Source organism: Schistocerca piceifrons, chromosome 5 (genome assembly GCF_021461385.2).
Source record: "Schistocerca piceifrons isolate TAMUIC-IGC-003096 chromosome 5, iqSchPice1.1, whole genome shotgun sequence".
Lineage (NCBI taxonomy): Eukaryota > Metazoa > Arthropoda > Insecta > Orthoptera > Acrididae > Schistocerca > Schistocerca piceifrons.
Window position 1 is genome coordinate 290177690 of NC_060142.1, and position 20477 is coordinate 290198166.

The window sequence follows — 20477 nt, forward strand, 5'->3', positions numbered from 1 at the left end:
TTGTGCAGTAGTCTAAAGCTGTTGACAGTGCTGCCCATGCATTGAAAACTTGTTCCGCTCAGTCGTTTTGGTTTCCAACGCAGAGAGGGTTCTGTAGTTCTGCCTGTAAATAGCTTTCAATTTTTAGTTAACTACGCTTTTGTTCGCAGAGGCCGTTAGAACGGTTCGTCTTGCAAGTGACATTCTTCCAACTTTAGAGTCGATTGCACTACGATAACAGGTTTGTAGAGGGTGGTCTAAAGATTCATTCTTTGCACTCCTAGGATTCAAGACTTATCTGCTTAATCAGACTGGTAGCCGCTCAACGGCACTTCTTGCATTTCTGCTGCAAGGGGAGGGATTACCGTGGCCTAGAGAGAACGGTTCTTCACTGAGATGACCAGAACGAACAACATGATGCGAAGTCTACAGCTCCTGATAGTCATATTGCCATCCTGTGTACAGAAACTCTGTCGGAGAAAGGATCTTCGTATATATACACCGATCAGGATTTCTCTCAGGAGCCCATTCTTGAAGTCTTTGGAAGCAGCGTGCTGTAGAGTCCGTCCCACAGCCGAGGTGCTTGTGATGTAGCATTGTTGTCGAACTTCAGATGCGAAGCCAAATTCAGTAAGACAATGACAGCAGAGAAGGTACTTTCACGCACTACTCATTGAGAATGCTGTCTGTGCAGATTGGCAGTCACTTCACACTATAACTGCATTTCTGCTACAATATCACTTTGATGTAGAGGGAAACCACGATAGCAACTGAGATCATCAGAACGAACAAGATGATGCACTATTCTAAACTTTCCGACAGAATGGTCTATTGGCTGAAAAGCCACTGCATTGAGTCACATTGACATGTTCACAGTTCTGCCTGCGAAGGGTATCCGTAGAAAGGAAAAAGAGAGCATGTTTCTCATAGAATTCATTCTTGAAGTCTTAAGAAGGAACACGGTGAAGAGTCCGCCGTAGATGCAACGTCTGTGTGACGCGGCACTTTTGACGAACTTGGGAGTGAGTCAAATGGGGCAGGGGTCGGAAGCGATGCTGTCGTGACTGGCTACGAGTGGCAGCTGGGGGTGGCATTGACGAGGAGACGACAGCTGCACGGCCTGTCCAACAGAAGCCCGCACGGGGGCGGCAAGACGAGGGGAGGTGCCGGGGGCAGGCGGTCCGGCTTCTTGAGCAGCTCCTCGATGGAGTAGGGGTTGCGCTTCCTCTGCTGTGGTTGCTGCTGCTGCGGTGGGTGCTGTGGCTGTGGCTGCGGGGGTGGCGTCGCCTGCTGCTGCTGCTGCTGTTGCTGTTCCTGCTGCTGGTGCTGATGGTGGTGGTGGTGGTGGTGGTGGTGTTGGTGGAGCCGCAGGCGCGGCTGGCTGGACGAGTCGTCCTCGTCGCCGCTGCTGTTGCCGCCGCTGGCGCTGCTGCTGCTGCTTCCGGGACCGGCCCCGCCGCCGGCTGAGAATGCGTGGCCGAGGCTGCTGTGTGCGTGGGAGGAAGCGTGGGCGTGAGGCGCCGGCGCCACCGCCGCAGAAGCGTCCAGCCGGCTGCAAGCGCCGCCGTAGGTGAACGCGCTGCTGGGGGCGGCTGCGTGTGGCGGGAACACGCTCAGCACCGGCTCTGCAACACACACGTTCAGCGGTTAAGCGTTTCTCCCCGCTCAACGTCTAACTCTACACTGCTTGACAGTTGTTAAGGAGCAGAGTCATTGATGGACACCAATAATCACAGGTACTGATGGACGACATGAAACACGGTAAATATACAGGGTGGTATATTTTTAACGAAAAATTGTACAGGCTTCATCGCATGGGGCAGCAGGATACCAGAAACAAATTACCTGGTATATATAACTTTTCTTTAATACGTAAGCTGCGATGGATTATTATGAGGGTAATCCCAAAAGTAAGGTCTCTTATTTTTTATAAGAACCGGGTGATCAAAAAGTCAGTATAAATTTGCAAAACTTAATAAACCACGGAATAATGTAGATAGAGAGGTAAAAATTGACACACATGCTTGGAATGACATGGGGTTTTATTAACTTAAGATGTATGAGCACTTGCTCATCTTCGATGCTTTTAACAGAAATTTTCTACTGTCAAGTCTTTCCTTTCCGTAGCTTGGGAGGGGGAAGTTTTATGAAAACAAGAAAAAACGTCAAGTAAACATGGGTTCTAAAACGCACATTTTAAGGATTATGAGCACTTGTTTATCTTCGCTAGTGTGAAAGACGTGTCATCGACAGAATAAGTGCTCATAGCTCCTAAGGTATGCATTTTAGAGCCCATGTTTACTAAACCTTTTTTCTTGTTTTGGTCCATACTACCTACTTCCAAGAGCTTCTAGTAGAAGTGATTGTCTCATAGTATCGAAAATGAACAAGTGCTCACATCTCTTAAGATAGGGGTGGCACCGAGCGAGGTGGCGCAGTGGTTAGCACACTGGACTCGCATTCGGGAGGACGACGGTTCAATCACGCGTCCGGCCATCCTGATTTAGGTTTTCCGTGAGTTCCCTAAATCGCTCCAGGCAAATGCCGGGATGGTTCCATTGAAAGGGCACGGCCGACTTCCTTTCCCGTCCTTCCGTAATCCGATGAGAGCGATGACCTCGCTGTCTGGCCTCCTCCCCCCAAAAACAACCCAACAACAGGGGTGGCGAAGATAACGGCTCGCGCGCCATGCCCGGGCGCGAGTGCCAAAGCCCTCATCGTCGCCTCACATTTCCGCCCCCGCCACGCCACGCTGTCTGAGCGCGATGAGGGGGAAGAGGGGAAAACAGCGAATGCGCCGCATTTAAATGGCAGTACAGCCGTAATGCATACGACTTTGTCTTATATTTCACATTTCTCAACAACGTAGATCACAAACAAAATAAGTTTTCAGTATTAATTATTTTTGGCGCGCCGAAGACTGTTGGCATGAGGAAAAACGCTGCCGGCCGTTGTGACCGAGCGGTTCTAGGCCCTTCAGTCGGGAACCGCGTGACCGCTACGGTCGCAGGTTCGAATCCTGCCTCGGGGATGGACGTGTCTGATGTCCTTAGGTTAGCTAGGTTTAAGTAGTTCTAAGTTCTAAGGGACTGATGACCACAGATGTTAAGTCCCATAGTGCTCAGAGCCATTTGAACCATTTTGACAAACGGTGACAATTTCACACAGTTTCAAACCCAAGTTGCCACGTAATCGTGACTTATTTAGTATTACACTCGAAAAAAGGTCTTTCACACGAATATGTCGATCGAAATACTGTAGCATTTTTGTAATCTCGTTATGGAGACTTGGAAAATCTACCAGATAAAAGCAATATAGGCGTCCTGAACAGTTTTAAAGTGAAAAAATATTTTTAATTAAAAGTCGACTTACCTTACAGGTCAGTCAGTTACATCTGCACACGCACAGGAGCTCTAAAACGAAAAACGATCGCAGGTTCGAATCGTTAGTTAGGTTTAAGTAGTACTAAGTCTACAGGACTGATGACCTCGGATATTAAGTCCCATAGTGCTTAGAGCTATTTGAACCATTTGAAAAACGGCCTGGAAAAAAGCTTGAAAACAGATGTAAGATTGACAGTGTTCTCAAAACATTTATAAAACTATCGTTGTAATTCTTGCAAGGCCACAATGAATTCTTCAAACCTCACGCTTTCTTTGATACCAGTCAGCTTAGGTAACTGGATTGTCTTTCTCAGATTTTCTTTTTAAATGCGTCTCCATCGAATCAGAAAGAAGTTACCTCGCAGTGTCTTACTGTGGGCAGTGTGCAGTCAAGTCTACTCAAAATACGAAGTCTGCAGTCCATGCCGGATGTTCTAATTTTCGTTCCTGCACTCATTTTCTTTCATAAATTCAACAACAGCGAGATTTAAATCGAGAATTTTTTCGAGGCTTCCTCTTTGATGTAACCAACACACTCTTCATTCATTTACACTGTGAAATGTTGCAATTGAAAATTGAATACTAGGTGCGAATTCAGGAATATTGCTATTCGTACCAGCAGGCTCTTCACATACTCCACGCCTGAAATTTAGCACTAAGTGCGCTTTGACGTACAAAGAATGAATCTCATCGGTCGATCCTTATAACCTTTTGCTCTCTTATTGTCATCTAAAGGTTTGAATTCTTTGTGCATGGTACTATAATGTCGTTTTGTAGCAATTAATCAGTACCGACACTTCTGCGAATTGAGAATTCTCATCCCTCTCTTCCGTCATTCCCATTCATTTTAAAGGATTGTGATGACAGATCGCTAATCTGGTCCCGGCGGAGGTTCGAGTCCTCCCTTGGGAATGGGTGTGTGCGTTTGTCCTTAGGATAATGTAGGTTAAGTAGTGTGTAAGCTTAGGGACTGATGACCTTAGCAGTTCAGTCCCATAAGATTTCACACACATTTGAACAGATCGCTAGACTGCCTCTTTTTGTGCAAACGGTCACTGGACCTATGAACGTCCTTTACACCACCAATAAATAGCGAAAGGTAAACAGCACTGACACCACTATTCTGCCGAACTCTGAGAGCTGTGCCGACCGGAAAATGCCGCACCTCAATGTTAAATTTAATATCGTGATGTTCCAGGAACGTACTAGAAGAACCGACCAAAGCCGAGTGACAGGCCGGGCTTTGGCCGGCTGCGGTCCGCACACCCTACACCCGTGAAGTTTGGCTCGCCGTGGCTGGGCCTGTCTTAAGGTACGCGATTTTGAGTCCTTGTTTATTAGACTTTTTTTTCTTGTATTGGCGTAAGGAATTTTTCCCTAAAGTTTGTCTATGCTTTCCATAGGACATCCTTTATATTTTAATACACTGGGTAATTTTGCTAAATGGGCACAAACTGCAGAAAACATTTCCCGAGAGGATAAGGAGCAGGAAAAGGTCATATGAACATGTGGTCGATCTGAGGCAGATACAGCCACCCGAACGTGGAAATAAAAGGTATTTCACACTGTAGATTTCAGTAATCGAAAGTGTACATAACAACACTTCAAATAAGTGGGAATGTACTGTCTGCGCTAGTGTTTTAGGTCGACAGTCAAGTGGGTAGCGAGATGGAGTACCATCATTTAGTAGCCTTCTTACCATCAAAGGCACGTCCTCCAGTAGGAGACGCAGATCACCCGCAGGAAGTGAAGATATGCCTCGCTTGTGAGTTGTTGTGGAAACACAACTGGTCTCACAAGAGGACCAATAATCCCCGCCCACACTTTGGGGCCGAACTGGTGCTCCCACTTCACTGCTGGCACAACCACGGATGGTTCTCGTGACGGTTGACAATACAGCCCCTCGTCAAGGTAGCCTCATCTGTGAATGTCACGGATGACAGAAATCTCAGCACGGTGACGGGCTGTGCTACGAACCAGCTACAGAAACGTCGCCACGGAGGCAAGTCTGTAGCCGATAAGACCTTCACGCGTTGTAAGTGATACGGACAGCTCAGTTCTCGCTCGTATGGTTTAGCCCTAAGCTGGCACGCCACTTGCCTGGTGCTGTCAGTGCTAAAGATATTTCATCTCCACCTCTCTCGGAATGCATTTCTCGCCTTATAGCCGAAAGACCTTCTTATCCTTCCAGAGTTCCTGTAGTTTGTTCCCATTTACCAAAATTCCCTGTATAATAATTTTACATCAGTTCTTTGTAGATCGCTTTAGCATAACTAAAAAAAATCACTTCAGAGACAGTGTTTGAAAATGATTCATCCAAAAATTTGAGAGGTATATGTATTACGCAATTGATTTAAGAACTACAGTAAAGAGCCAAAGTTCTGGCGCTGCAGTCCGGAACCGCGGGGCTGCTACGGTCGCAGGTTCGAATCCTGCCTCGGGCATGGATGTGTGTGATGTCCTTAGGTTAGTTAGGTTTAAGTAGTTCTAAGTTCTAGGGGACTTGTGACCTAAGATGTTGAGTCCCATAGTGCTCAGAGCCATTTGAACCAAACCAAAGAGCCAAAGCCGGCCGCTGCGGACGAATAGTTCTAGGCGCTTCAGTACGGAACCGCACTGCTGCTACGGTCGCAGTTTAGAATCCTGCCTCTGGCATGGCGGGGTGTGATGATTTTAGGTTAGTTAGGTTTAAGTAGTTCTAAGTCTAGGGGACGTCAGATGTTAAGTCCCATACTGCTTAGAGCCATTTAAACATTTTTTGAAAGAGCCAAAGAAACCGGTACACCTGCCTAATATCGTGTAGGGCCCCGAGAGCACGCAGAAGTGCCGCAACACGACGTGGCATGGACTCGACTAACGTCTCAAGTAGTGCAGGAGGGGGCTGACTCCATGAATCCTGCAGGGCTGTCCATAATCCGTAAGAGTACGACGGTATGGACCTCTCTTCTGAACAGCACGTTGCAATGCATCCCAGATATGCTCATTGACTTTCATGTCTGGAGAGTAGGCCAAAGGAAGTGTTTAAACTAAGAAGAGTGTTCCTGGAGCCACTCTGTAGCAATTCTTGACGTGTGGGGTATCGCACTGCACTGGTGGAATTGCCCAAGTCCGTCGGAATGCAGGTGATCAGACAGGATGCATACGTACGTGTCACCTGGCAGAGTCGTGTCTAGACGTATCCCTGTCCCATATCACTCCAACTGCACGCGCCCGACACAATTACAGAGGATCCACCGGGTTGAACAGCCCCCTGGTGATATGCAGGGTCCACGGATTCATGCGGTTGTCTCCATATCCGTACACGTCCATCCGCTCGGAACAATTTGAAACGAGACTCATCCGACCAGGCAACATGTTTCCAGACATCATCATCCCAATGTCGGTGTTGACGGGCCGAGTCGAGGCGTGAAGCTTTATTTTGTTGAATCGTTCGCACGCTGACACTTGCTGATGGAGCAGCACTGAAATCTCTAGCAATTGGTGGAAGTATTGCACTTCTGTCTCGTGGGAGGATTCTCTTCAGTCGTCGTTGGCCCTGTTCTTGCAGAGTCTTTGTCCGGCCGCAGCGATGTCGGGGATTTGATGTTTTACCGGATTCCTGATTTCATGGTACACTCGTGAAATAGTCGTACGGGAAAATCCCCACTTCATCGCTACCTCGGAGATGCTATGGCCCATCGCTCGTACGCCGACTATAACACCACGTTCAAACACACTTAAATCTTGGTAACCGGCCATTGTAGCAGCAGTAACCGATCTAACAACTGCGCTGGACACTTGCTGTCTTATATAGGCGTTGCCGACCGCTGTGCCGTATTCTGCCAGTTTATATACCTCTGTGTTTGAGTACGCATGCGTATACCAGTTTCTTTGGCGCTTCAGAGTATAACAGCAACAAAATCTCACAACTTCGACATCATACAATTTTAGACGGTAAGAAATGCATTCACTATTGCTAGTATAAGGGCCAATCACTTTAAAAACGGACAACCACCACAAAGGATCTATGGAATGGTTCCATTCCAAAGTAATCACCTCACACATTAAGACATTTATCGTAGTCGGAGAGCAGACCATCAGTTCCTGTTTCGGCCAGCGTACGAAAATCCACAACTGCATCCATTCTTGCACGTCCTCGCTCGGCTGACGCAGTTGTCCATGCATGTCTTTCTTCAGGTCACCAAAGCTGTGAAAATCGCAAGGTGAAAGATCCGGGTTGTACGGACGACGCTACAGTGTTTCCCAACCAAATGCAAAAACGTAGTCATTGGCACTGTGGGGGCAGTGATAATCGTGCAACAAAGTGATTCCGCACGACAACATTCCTGGGTGTTCTGACTTTATGTTTTTTTTTTTTTCTTTTGCAAATTTGTGATAAGTTCCTATGGGACCAAACTGCCAAGGTCATCGGTCCCTAGGCTTACACACTACTTAACCTAACTTAAACTAACTTGCACCAACGGCAACACACACACACACCTATGCCCCAGGGAGGACTTGAACCCCCTTGACTGGGGTAGCCGCGCGAACCGTGGCAAGGCGCCTCAAACCGCACGGCTATCCCGTGCGGCACTTCATGGCGCGTAGCAGGCGTAGCAGTTCCTGCAAAGTGTTTTAGTTGCGCTGCACATCGATTGTGGTGCCATGCTTGATGAACTCGACGTTAAGAGGGCCCTGCAGTCGAAGGAGGAGGTCGGTATGACCTTACAGGAACTTGTGTGAACAGCTTTTGGTTACTTTCGTGGGGGAGATGTAGGATGTTTCCACTCATGGCTTTGACGTTTACCCTCCAGCTGTCGGAATGCTGTCGGAGGGAATCATCCTGTTGCACGTTAGCGCCCGCCCCACACTGCGTATCGGACGGAGGTTACGTATCAGCGATTTGATTGGGAAACACTGGAACATCCTCCCTACGTCTCGGGTCTTTCACCGTGTGATTTTCACATCTTTTGCGACTTGAAGAAAGACAAGTGTGGACTACGGTTTCAGTCGGACGAGAAAGTGCAGCCGCGCGGGATTAGCCGAGCGGTCTAGGGGCCCTCTACAATTAAAAAAAAACTGAATTAATCGATCAACAACGAACTTAAACGGGTGCCTTTCGACCTCCACCCTGATCAGATGCAACGAACGAAAGCGAACAAAATGAGAGTAAAAAAAAAACGCGCTGCAATCATGGACTGTGCGGCTGGTCCCGGCGGAGGTTCGAGACCACCCTCGGGCATGGGTGGGTGTGTTTGCCGTTAGGAGAATTTAGGTTAAGTAGTGTGTAAGCTTAGGGACTAATGACCTTAGAAGTTAAGTCCCATCAGATTTCACACACATTTGAACATTTTTTGAGAAATGTGCAAGAGTGGGTGCGGCTGTGGATCCGCCAGCGGCCGATAGCGTTCTACGAAACGGGAATTGATCGTCTCGCCTCCCGTTGGGGTAGACGCCTTAACGTGCGTGCGTGCGTGTGTGTGTGTGTGTGTGTGTGTGTGTGTGTGTGTGTGTGGCGCGTATTCGGCCTTCATCTGACTGCCCCTCATACTTCACCTAGCGCTACGAATGTCAACACAGGACTGCAGGCTACAGCTACACAGGCGTGTGAATCAGGGGAATACTATTTCTTTCGGTCTTTTCCACCTACTTTCGAGGAAGTCAGTTATTCTGTTATTTTTGTCTTAGCGGGGGCCTTTCCCTTTCTGTGTTGCTTTGTTTAAAGTTCTGTGACTGCCAGGTCCACCTGTAGACTCAAAGCGGTGTCGCGCTTGTTGTTTACCGGCAGTTATGGCCAGGCCGGGAATATGCACTTGTTCCTGGCCCCTCAGGCTAGCCTTTACAGAACCAACGCACAAGAAGTATCTTGTGCTGAACATAACCCATAATTTTCTACTGAACTGCTTGGCATTTTCGACTCTCTTTGTCTTTATGTTACTTAATCCGCCGAAACTTAGCTCAGAAATTTAGAAATTGATATATAAACGCTTCTGTTTTTAAAAAAAATTCTGGGGGGGGGGGGGGGGAGTTGCGGGAATACAACCCTGCGAATTACAAAGAAATGAAAAATAGCATTATGTCCCCTATGAAAAAAGTTGCTATTGCGACCCCCATACCTGCTCTGGCTTTGACGCTGATACAGCTCATCAAAATGGAAATGCTTCAAGATGCAAAGGCCGTCTGTGACCACTGAAATGACTTATTTTTCTTTGATGGAGAGAGGGAACAACAGAAGGCATAGTTCAGACGTGTAAAGCGTACGGGAAGAAAAGCATAACCGCGGAGCTCTTTGGAGTCCTTGTAATTAAGCCGTAATTACGAATAGAACGAAGAAGACTAAGCACGAGGAGTTAATGAGTGGGGCTTGCTCTCGCCTTTAGGGCGTAATATTCGTGCTGGGAAGGTCAGTGGAAGCTTTAACAAACGACTGCGAGACGTCGTAACTGGAAAGGCTACTGTTCAACGGGCGGATCTCTATCTGTCCGCCAGCGCTGATTACTTCTCCGCACCCAGGTGGGTGGAGAATCGTATCATTGCCACTCGTGTCCGTACGTTTCACTCTGTCCTCCACTAGCTGAAAATAACCTGGAAAATTCCACTCGTGATAATACAGTGCCTACGCAGGATGCTAATAGCAGCTTATCTGCTCTCTCCAATGTAACAACTCCCCTCTCCTTCTTGTTGGGTTTAATGACTCCAGTAATCATCGTGCCTAAGGTAACATCGTGATACTTATTCTTGTGTCTATACTGACACTGTAGACAATGTAAAACCTGGTTGTAGGTACGAGGTCTAAAATCGTTACGTGTAGGTTGCTGCAATAGTTGTTCAAGAAAATTTTCGGAGGAATCGCTCAGAACTTTTTCGCAAGCATGCCTGTCTGTCCCACATGCAATGAACCCAAAGATGTCTCAGTCTATATTCCATAGGTTAAATGCCCTCAAGTAATATTGGGCAATCACGGTATTTCTGCGCTTCTGAGAGCAGAGGAGACGAATAGTCGACTTGGGTTTATTATAATTCTAGGAAAGTGTAGCTCAAATATGAAGGACAGCGCAAACTGAAGATTTATACAATTCGTTCTTACATATTGCTTGAATATTTAAGGTCATTACCAGATGAGCTGAAAGAAAGGAATCGAAACAATTCATAGGCGAACTGTTTTATTTGTTACAGGTAGGTTCGATCAACACGTGACTATTACGGAAACGCTACGGAAAAAATTCTTACCTCTAAACACTGTTGAGAAGGAACATTTTTGCTTACGACTTCCAACAGCGTTAGTGTATCTTAAAAATGCATGACACAGAGCTGAACTAATAATTTTTTGTTATTATTACGGTTCAGGTAATATACCATCTTCTCGGTATCTTTATCAATCAAAACTAAGCGAAGCCAGGTACAGGAAAATATAAACTTGTTTTCCTTCTAGTAGCAGTTTATGTAGTTCGTTGGAGCAGCGAAAGGTACCTACCGAACGGAAAAAAGCTGAGGTCATTCCTATTTTCAACGGCCGCAGGACAGATACACACAATTGTAGACCTAGATCACTGACGTGTCTGTTGAGGAATTCAGAAAGCTGTTTTATGCTCAAGAATTATGGCGATTTTGGCGAACGAAAATCTCCTCTATAAAAATCAACAAGAATTCCGCAGAGATCTTGCGAATCTCAGCTCGTTGTGTTCCCCCACGACATCTATAGCTCAGACAATGGCGCTCAGCTTGATGCCGTGTTCCTTGACTTCAGGAAGGCATACGACGCCTTCCCCCATTGCCGTTTAGTCAAAAGATATGAGCTTATCGAATGTCAGACCAAATTTGCGACTGGCTTCAAGACTTCTTGCTGACAGAACTCAACACATCGCTCTTAGCGGAGCAAACTTGACAAATGCAAATGCCATTTCCGGAGTAACCCAAGGAAGTGCGATAGGATCGTTAGTGTTTACAGTATATATGAATGGCCTAATTGAAATCGTCGGACGCTCTTTAAGACAGTCCGCAGATGATGTGGTTGCCTGTAAGAAAATAGGTATGCCAGAAGAGAGTATCGATTTGCACAATGATCTACAGAGGATTGATGAACGGTGCAGAATCTAATAAATCTAATCTAATAAATCTAATATATATTGTGCATACGTGGGAAAAGAGATCCTCTGCTGTACAATTACACTATTGATGATATATCGCTGGGAACAGCATCTACCATAAAATTTGTGGGACCAAACTGCTGAGGTAATCGGTCCCTAGGCTTACACACTACTTAATCTACTAGGTCTAAAACTTTGCTTAGGCCGTTTTTTCTCGAAATTCGAGACTTCATGGCGAAAAACTTACAAAAAATTTACTATTAAAGTGTTGGCCGTCGCTGACTACTGCTTTCTCCTAGCTTTAGGGCAGGATGCGAATCCCGCAATGTATAAACTAGGCATCTTTTGAGAGGAGCAATGAATCGATCCAATTTTGAACTTGTTCATATGACTGCAAGTGCTAGTCAGCTAGGTCGTGTGCCAGAGAGCGAGAAAGGTGGCAGTCAGAGGGAGAAATATCCGGAGAATACGGCAAGTGGGGTAGAACTTCTCATTTCAATGTTTCCAAGTATGGTTTGACGCGATTTTCGACTTGGGGTCGTGCCCTGTCTTGCTGCAAAGTCATCTTTTAATGTCCACCACTGTACTGTGGCCGTTCGTCTTTCAGTGATCGGCTTGAACACATCAACTGCTTTCGATAACGATCTCATGTGATTGTTCCCGTCAGTTACAATAGCATCGAAAGCTTTCTCTCTTTCACAACCATGCCAGTCTTCAACGTCAAAATCACCGTTCTTGAAACATGGAAACCATTTTCTGTAAAGTTCTATCACTAGCAGGCATCTCATCATAGGCCTTACCCATCTTTTTATGAGCCTCAGCCGCAGATTTCTTCATATCATGGCAGGAAATTAAAACCTCCCGCACATGACGAGAATTGGGCTTCTAAGTTGACATATTCAGCCGAGAATAACTTTGAGATGCAATCAAAAATCGATTAATATTTTGATGGCGTTGTTTTTGTGGTCTTCAGTCCTGAGACTGGTTTGATGCAGCTCTCCATGAAAATCTATCCTGTGCAAGCTCCTTCAACTCCCAGTACCTACTGCAACCTACATCCTTCTGAATCTGCTTAGTATATTCATCTCTTGGTCTCCCTCTACGATTTTTACCCTCCACACTGCCCTCCAATGCCAAATTGGTGATCCCTTGATGCCTCAGGACATGTCCTACCAACCGATCCCTTCTTCTAGTCAACTTGTGCCACAAAATTCTCTTATCCCCAATCCTATTCAATACCTCCTCATTAGTTACGTGATCTATCCACCCAATCTTCAACATTCTTCTGTACCACCACATTTCAAAAGCTTCTATTCTCTTCTTGTCCAGACTATTTATTGTCCATGTTTCACTTCCATACATGGCTACACTCCATACAAATACTTTCAGAAACGACTTCCTGGCACTTAAATCTATACTCGATGTTAACAAATTTCTCTTCTTCAGAAACGCTTTCCTTACCATTGCCAGTCTACATTTTATATCTCCTCTACTTCGACCATCATCAGTTATTTTGCTCCCCAAATAGCAAAACTCCTTTATTACTTTAAGTGTATCATTTCCTAATCTAATTCCCTCAGCATCACCTGACTTAATTCGACTACATTCCATTATCCTTGTTTTGCTTTTGTTGATGTTCATCTTATATCCTCCTTTCAAGACACTGTCCATTTCGTTCAACTGCTCTTCCAAGTCCTTTGCTGTCTCTGACAGAATTACAGTGTCATCGGCGAACCTCAAAGTTTTTATTTCTTTTCCCTGGATTTTAATTCCTACTCCGAATTTTTCTTTTGTTTCCCTTACTGCTTGCTCGATATACAGATTGAATAACATCGGGGAGAGGCTACAACCTTGTCTCACTCCCTTCCCAACCACTGCTTCCCTTTCATGCCCCTCGACTATTATAACTGCCATTTGGTTTCTGTAAAAATTGTAAATAGCCTTTCGCTCCCTGCATTTTACCCTTGCCACCTTTAGAATTTGAAAGAGAGTATTCCAGTCAACATTGTCAAAAGCTTTCTCTAAGTCTACAAATGCTAGAAACGTAGGTTTGCCTTTCCTTAATCTTCCTTCGAAGATAAGTCGTAAGGTCAGTATTGCCTCATGTGTTCCAACATTTCTTCGGAATCCAAACTGATCTTCCCCTACGTCGGCTTCTACCAGTTTTTCCATTCGCCTGTAAAGAATTCGCGTTAGTGTTTTGTAGCTGTGGCTTATTAAACTGATAGTTCGGTAGTTTTCACATCTGTCAACACCTGCTTTCAAATGGTTCAAATGGCTCTGAGCACTATGGGACTCAACTGCTGAGGTCATTAGTCCCCTAGAACTTAGAACTAGTTAAACCTAACTAACCTAAGGACATCACAAACATCCATGCCCGAGGCAGGATTCGAGCCTGCGACCGTAGCGGTGACCATTGTTGATGATTTTTATTCAAAACTTAAGCATTCGCTGGGCTCGAACCCGGGACCCAGGTCGTTTTGAATACCACTCAAAGATACTACTCTCCTTTTTTTAAAAGAAGTTCTATTTAACATTTAACACTTTCACATCGACAATTACATAGCAGCAAACAAACCCAGTTATGTATCCTTCAACACATCATCCATATTTCAGTCTTCGATATGGAAACTCCTAGATCATGAGGTATATAAAAGCTATATACAAATTACTGAAATATTGTTCCAAATGTTCAACACTTAATCAGCATAATTACAGTGAACTTACTGCAAATAGGTCATATCGTAAAGGAAACAAATGCAAGCACAAAAAAGACTTACACAAAAAATATTGCTACCAAGTAAACGAATCAGTGGTCTCTATATCCAGCAATCAAATAACTCATACCTAAAAGTCACAAACCAAAAGGCAATGGCCGGCCGCTGTGACCGAGTGGTTCTAGACGCTACAGTCTGGAGCCGCGCGACCGCTACGGTCGCAGGTTCGAATGCTGCCTCGCGCATGGATGTGTGTGATGTCCTTAGGTTAGTTAGGTTTAAGTAAACACTACTTAATTTAACTTAGACTAACTTACGCTAAGGACAACACACACACACCCAAGCCCAAGGAAGGACTCGAACCTCCGACGGGGGGAGCAGCGCGAACCGTGGTAAGGCGCCTAAGACCAGGCGGCTGCATTATTTCCTTCCCCATTTCTTTGCTTTTCCTAGTTGACGACCTTCTAGGTACAGTGGGGACAACTCTTCAGACGTTGTTAAAATGTAATCTTTAATGAAGTTGACTTTGAAAAGTGGTTTTAAATTCACTGGTGCATAAGTTTCCTAACGAGAAAAGAGGGAGGATGTAATGTCTTATCCCTGTAACGAAATACGAGGTCGTACTGACAAGTACTTTAAGTCACATCTCTGTTTAGTTGACTGCTTCTTTCACTCATCTTTGGTACCTCAGTTATGCATGTGCTTACTACTTCACGATCAGTTACCACTTGCCGTTCTAATGGGTGATCCCTTTCCTACGTTAAATCATTTATTGTCTTCCTACATATGCCTGATTGTGAAGAGTGTATATGTAAAATGTGTTTTTCCATGTCAGAAATTGCCGTGTGGGGTAGCCGTGCAGTCTGAGGCGTCTTGTCACGGTTCGCGCGGCTCCCCTCGTCGGAGGTTCAGGTCCTCCCTCGGGCATGGGTGTGTGTGTTGTCCTTAGGATAAGTTAGTTTAACTTAGATTAATCAGTGCGTAAGCCTAGGGACCGATGACCTAAGCAGTTTGGTCCCATACTGCTTACCACAAATTTCCACTTCCCATGTCGGAAATTGTTTATTTATTTTATTTAGCGTGTGATACATAACAATCACAATAACACATAAAATACAGTACCGCAGACACATTAAAATACAGTTTAGATCTTTATATCCAGGCCACTGATCCAATCCACTACTTCGGAAGTAACCAGGTTCGAATCCACTAGATTTCCAGGGAAGGCACGGAGGGGGCAGTCCACTGCTATACTCGTATGTCACGATAAAAGGATGGCAGCCAAAAACAGTTGCAGGATAAAATTTTTTTTATTAAAATTCTTGACCAAGGTTTCGGTACATATAAATATACCTTCATCAGAAGTAAAACTTCTAAAATTACATCATTCAATGGAGAATAATAAAACAATTATGCCAAAGGCGTCGTCAGTAATTAAGATATCATCTCCATTTGTATAACATGTGTAATGGGCACAGGGTCAAAGCGAACAGTTTAGCACCATTACTTCGCGAAGTAATGGTCAAGAATTTTAATAAAAAAAATTTTATCCTGCAACTGTTTTTGGCTGCCATCCTTTTATCGTGAAGAATTTTAACAGTTGCTGCTACAGCCATGTTTAAAATCTTGAAATACTCGTATGTTTCATTGTTTGTGGAACGTCAGCACAGTCACAGTATGGGGTGTCCACCCAACCCCATTTATGAAGAATCGAAGCACTTCTTCCCACACATATGAAACGGTTAAGCCCGCTCCAAGTGTATCTTGGCAAGCTGAAACCATTGTGATGAGATGTAAGTAATATTGATCTTTTTTATAAGAATTAAATTGTGTACAGTCATTAACCTAACGATGTATGACCATCTACATCTACAATATACTCCGCAAGCTACCTAACGGTGTGTGACGGAGGGCGCTTCTAGTACCACTAACTGGTCACCCCTTCCCTGTTCCACTCGCGAATATCGCGTGGGAAGAATGACTGTCGGTAAGCCTCCATATTAGCTCTAATTTCCTAAATTTCCTCGTCGTGGTCTTTCCGCGAGATGTATGTGGGACGAAGTAGTATGTTGTCCGACTCTTCCCGGAAAGTGCTCACTCGAAATTTCAAAAGTAAATATCTTCGTGGTGCTCAGCGCCTCTCTTCTAATGTCTGCCGTTGAATTTTGTTGAGCACCTCGGTAACGCTCTCTCGCTGACTAAACGATCCCGTAATGAAAAGCGCCACTCTTGTTGGATCTTCTCTATGTTTTTATCAGTCCTATCTGGTAGGGAATGCTTAAGTTTTGAATAAAAATCATCAACAATGGTCACCGAAGAATTGCTTTATAAGGCGTCGCCCTAGTAATACCAAAAACCTTTTCAAAACAGGGGAAAATTAACCATGCAAAATCAGCTCATAACCACGCCGACGCTGCGCCGTTGCGAGACAAAGGCACAAAAAAAGAAGAATTGTTAAAATTTGTGTTGAATCCTTCAGCTGTCCCTTATTTTGCATAATTCGCTACTAGTTTCGGTCAATGACATTATCAAGCTTAGCTGACCGAACTTAGTAGGGAATTTGCAAAATAAAGGACAGCTGATCGTTTCATCATGAATTTTAACAGTTATCTGGAGGCGGAATATCCTCTCTGCAAACGTACATAAAGAAAAATTGGATCTGAAGATCGTCATTATGGATCGAAATCGATAGTCTGACGTCAGTTTTTTGTGATCATAGACCAGAATTAGAGAAACAAATCCCGCATGTTAACAACAGCATGCGACGGCATTCGACAGAATGTGATTTACGTTCCATGGGAAGATCCATGCTTACGTGGAACAGAGTACAGTAGGACCGAGTGCGCATGCGCCTCAGGCGGCGGGAGGCCGGCACGCGCCCGTGGCCGCGTGTGACGGGTCAATCTGGCCCCCGTGTGGGCAGCGCTCCTAGCTCTGCATAATGCATGAGCCGGCGGCCCACCTGCTGCCGCTGCCGGTGCTGCTATCTGATGGCCGCCGCTGCACTCAGCCCCCAGGGTCGCTGGGCATGCGGCCAATCACGAGCTGTCTTCTCGCTTCTGAAATTTGTTGCTCTCTGCGGGAACGCCGTAGCAGCGCTGTAGCTTGTGTGAGATAGCTACTGTTCCACAGTTCACCCGATAGCAGCTGAGTCAGAAGCTGTGCGCAAGTTCGAATGAGCGTTATGGAGGATGGGATTCAAACGTGCGCCCAGTTACCCTGATTTAAGTTTTCCGTGGTTTTCCAAAAATCACTGCACATAAACCGGGGTGGTCCTCCGAACAAATCACAGTCAGTGCGTTCCCCTAATCAAGTCCCCATTGTTAGTACACTCTTCATGTTTCTGAAGTCCGCCCACGGTAGCTGAGTGGTCAGTGCGACAGATTGTCAATTCAAATGGCCCGGGTTCAATTCCCGCCAGAGTCGGCGATTTTCTCCGCTCAGGGACTGGGTGTTGTGTTGTCCAGGTGTTGTGTTGTCCTAATCATCATTACATCCCCATCGACGCGCAAGTCGCCGAAGTGGCGTCAAATCGAAAGACTTGCACCCGGCGAACGGTCTACCTGACGGGAGGCCCTAGTCATATGACATTTACTTTTCTCAACAATGCTGGGGGTTCAAACTTTCTTTTCTTGTAATATTCCTGTCGTTTCGTGATTACACACCCGTCTTGGATGATCGTACCTGGAGTGTATAATAATAGTTTCGTGTGGCCCAGTGACCTGATGCAAGTATTCTATTGGACGCCACTTCGCCGACATGCGTGTCTCTAGTCTGCTCGAAAATGCTGCTGGGGCAAGGAAACCTGCAGTTCCGAAGCATATGTCGTTCTTGACGAATCTACATATCACCGGGACGAGAAGGCAGACTGAAAAATTTCTTCGGTGCGATCCCATGACTTTCTGTTTCCCAGGTATGCTTTTATACCACTAAAACACAGTCACGACACCTCGAGCGTGAATCTCCGTCCTACACGTCAACGCTCCCCTGACAATGATGATCGATTATAAGCCTTTACATACGTTGTTATGTACCTAATCTGCAATCGTATGGAGACGTTTGTAATGACTTAGTTTGGTAAAACCGTTTTTGTGCAGTTCCAACATTGTGGTGGCATAAACGACCAGTAACTCACTTCATTTATGTATGTTCCTATGTCCCAGTTACATATAATCTTCAACGGTGAAATTTTTGCAATACCCAACTGGAATTATTTTTCTGTCAAACATTACAGATCCAGACAATGGTTGAAAATGAACGCAATCATTTGAAACTAGTCACCATTAAAGATTAAAGCAACTATGAAAGAAAACTGAATAACTAATAAAATAATTATTGTTTCCTGATACAGTAATGTTTGCATAATTTTCTTCATCTCGTTGAAGATGCGGTGTAGCTGGGTGCGCAACTGTTGAGCCGTGGCGCCATTAAGTTAGGAGACTGTTTTGTCTGGCGCCACTAGCTCAAGCGTGGTATCGACTATCCCTCTTGCAGCCCTGTTGCGAGGAAGAGTTGATATCTGTGGGTTGTTTCCTCAGAAGGCCTTTGCTTGCCGATATACGACGGTTGTCCAGAAAGTAAGTTCCGATAGGTCGCGAAATGGAAACCACAATGAAAACCAGAAACGTATTATTTGCAACAGTCAGGTAAACCTTCCACCTACTTCTATACATAGTCACCGCTCCAACTTCGAGTGTTGTCGTAGTGTTGTATGAGCTTTCCAATATCCTCTTCATAGAAAGCAGCCGCTTGTGCTTTCGGCCAGTTATCTACACTGGTCTGCAGCTCGTTGTCTGTGGAAAAATTTTGTCTTCATAGCCAGCGGCAATTGTGAAGAGAGGTGATACTCAGGGGGAGCCACTTACGGACTATATTGAGGGTGATCAAACACTTCTCATCGGAAACGCTGCAGGAGCGTCTTCATTGCCCCTGCAGTGTGCGGCCGTGAATTGGCATGACACAGGCGAAATCTCTAACCAGACCCTCGTACTTGGCGGGAGACGCTACTCCCTACGCATCTTTACATGCTCACTGTTGACTCAAAACTGAAAAGAGCGACGCAACACGATCTGCGGGCATGCTAGAGACACTGCCCAACACTTCTATGAAAAGATTAACCGGATTTTTCCCACTGGTTTCCATTTCGCGACCGATCGGAACTTACTTTCTGGACAACCCTCGTATTTCATATTGATCAACTACATACACCAAAACAAAGCTTTTTCAGTATTATTGAATTATTTTTGGGGAGCTGAAGACATAATTTTTATCTGGTATCACGTGTAGGCATACGGACAGACGAGAACTATTTTATAGATTTTCGCAGTCAGGTTGCTACGTAATTGTGACTTATTTTATTCCATAAATGGAAAAGCTCCTTTCACGTATATTGGCCTAAGTATTGAAGCACTTTTGCAATCTAGTTATGGAGATGTGGAAATTACCTGAGGAAAGCAACGTAGACGTCCTGGACTGTTTTAAAGTTAGGGGGATTTGTCTTTAAAACGAGAATAGCCTTGCAGTCAATCAGTTACATCTGCTCGTGCATAGGGGAGCTTTCAACTGAAACGAAAAACGATCTCGGAAATAGCTCGAAAACAGATGTGATTGGTTCTGTCCTCAAAATGGTTAGGAAAATATTTTTGTAATTCTTCCAAGGCCGCAGTGAATGCTTAAAACATCCTGTTATCCTTAATATTAGTGAGCTCGGGGAAGTGGACTGTGTTTGTCTGACTGTCTCTCTTCTACAACTGGATTTTCTATTAAAATGCATCCCATCGAATCAGAAAGAAGTTGTTATCTTGCATTGTCTTCCTCTGGACAGTGTGCTGTAACGCCTGTAATCCATTCCAGATGTTCTAATATTCGTTTTTGCACTCCTTTTTCCTTCATAAATTCAGCAGTAATGACTTTCAAACTGAAAATTCGTTCCTAGCATGCCCCTTGACTTAACCAAAGTACTTTGTAGTAAATTATAAGGTTTCCATATTCGTCGTTCAGTTCCATCGAAAACTGTTGCAACTGACATCATGCGCGTGACTTCAGAAATTTTACTGTTCGTACCTCAAATTTCTTCATGTGTTCCATGCCTGCGAATGCAGAAACTGCTTTTTATGTACACAACAATGACTCTCGTCTGTCGATAGTTATAATTTTTTTCTCTTTCGTTGGCAACGAAATCTTTAAATCCCTTCTGTTTGGTACTGTAACGTCATTTCATAGCAAATCTGGAGTACCCATCGCTTATGCGACTGCATGATGTAAATCGAGATTTCTCATCCCTCTTTTCCAATGGTTTGTGACGATAGGTTGCTAGAATGCCTCTATCTTGT

The 20477-nt window shown here is 45.0% G+C and overlaps 1 protein-coding gene across 1 annotated transcript in view; it reads right to left on the reverse strand.

The window, feature by feature from the left end:
- Positions 1-1047: 1047 nt before the first annotated feature.
- The window catches only part of LOC124798948 (paired box pox-neuro protein-like), a 49077-nt gene continuing 29647 nt past the window's right edge, over positions 1048-20477 (reverse strand). The window contains exons 2-3 of the mRNA XM_047262482.1: positions 1492-1604; positions 1048-1290 (exon numbers count right to left, since the gene is read on the reverse strand). Coding sequence (XP_047118438.1) covers positions 1048-1290; positions 1492-1604 — 356 coding nt within the window. The remainder of the gene's footprint in view (positions 1291-1491; positions 1605-20477) is intronic.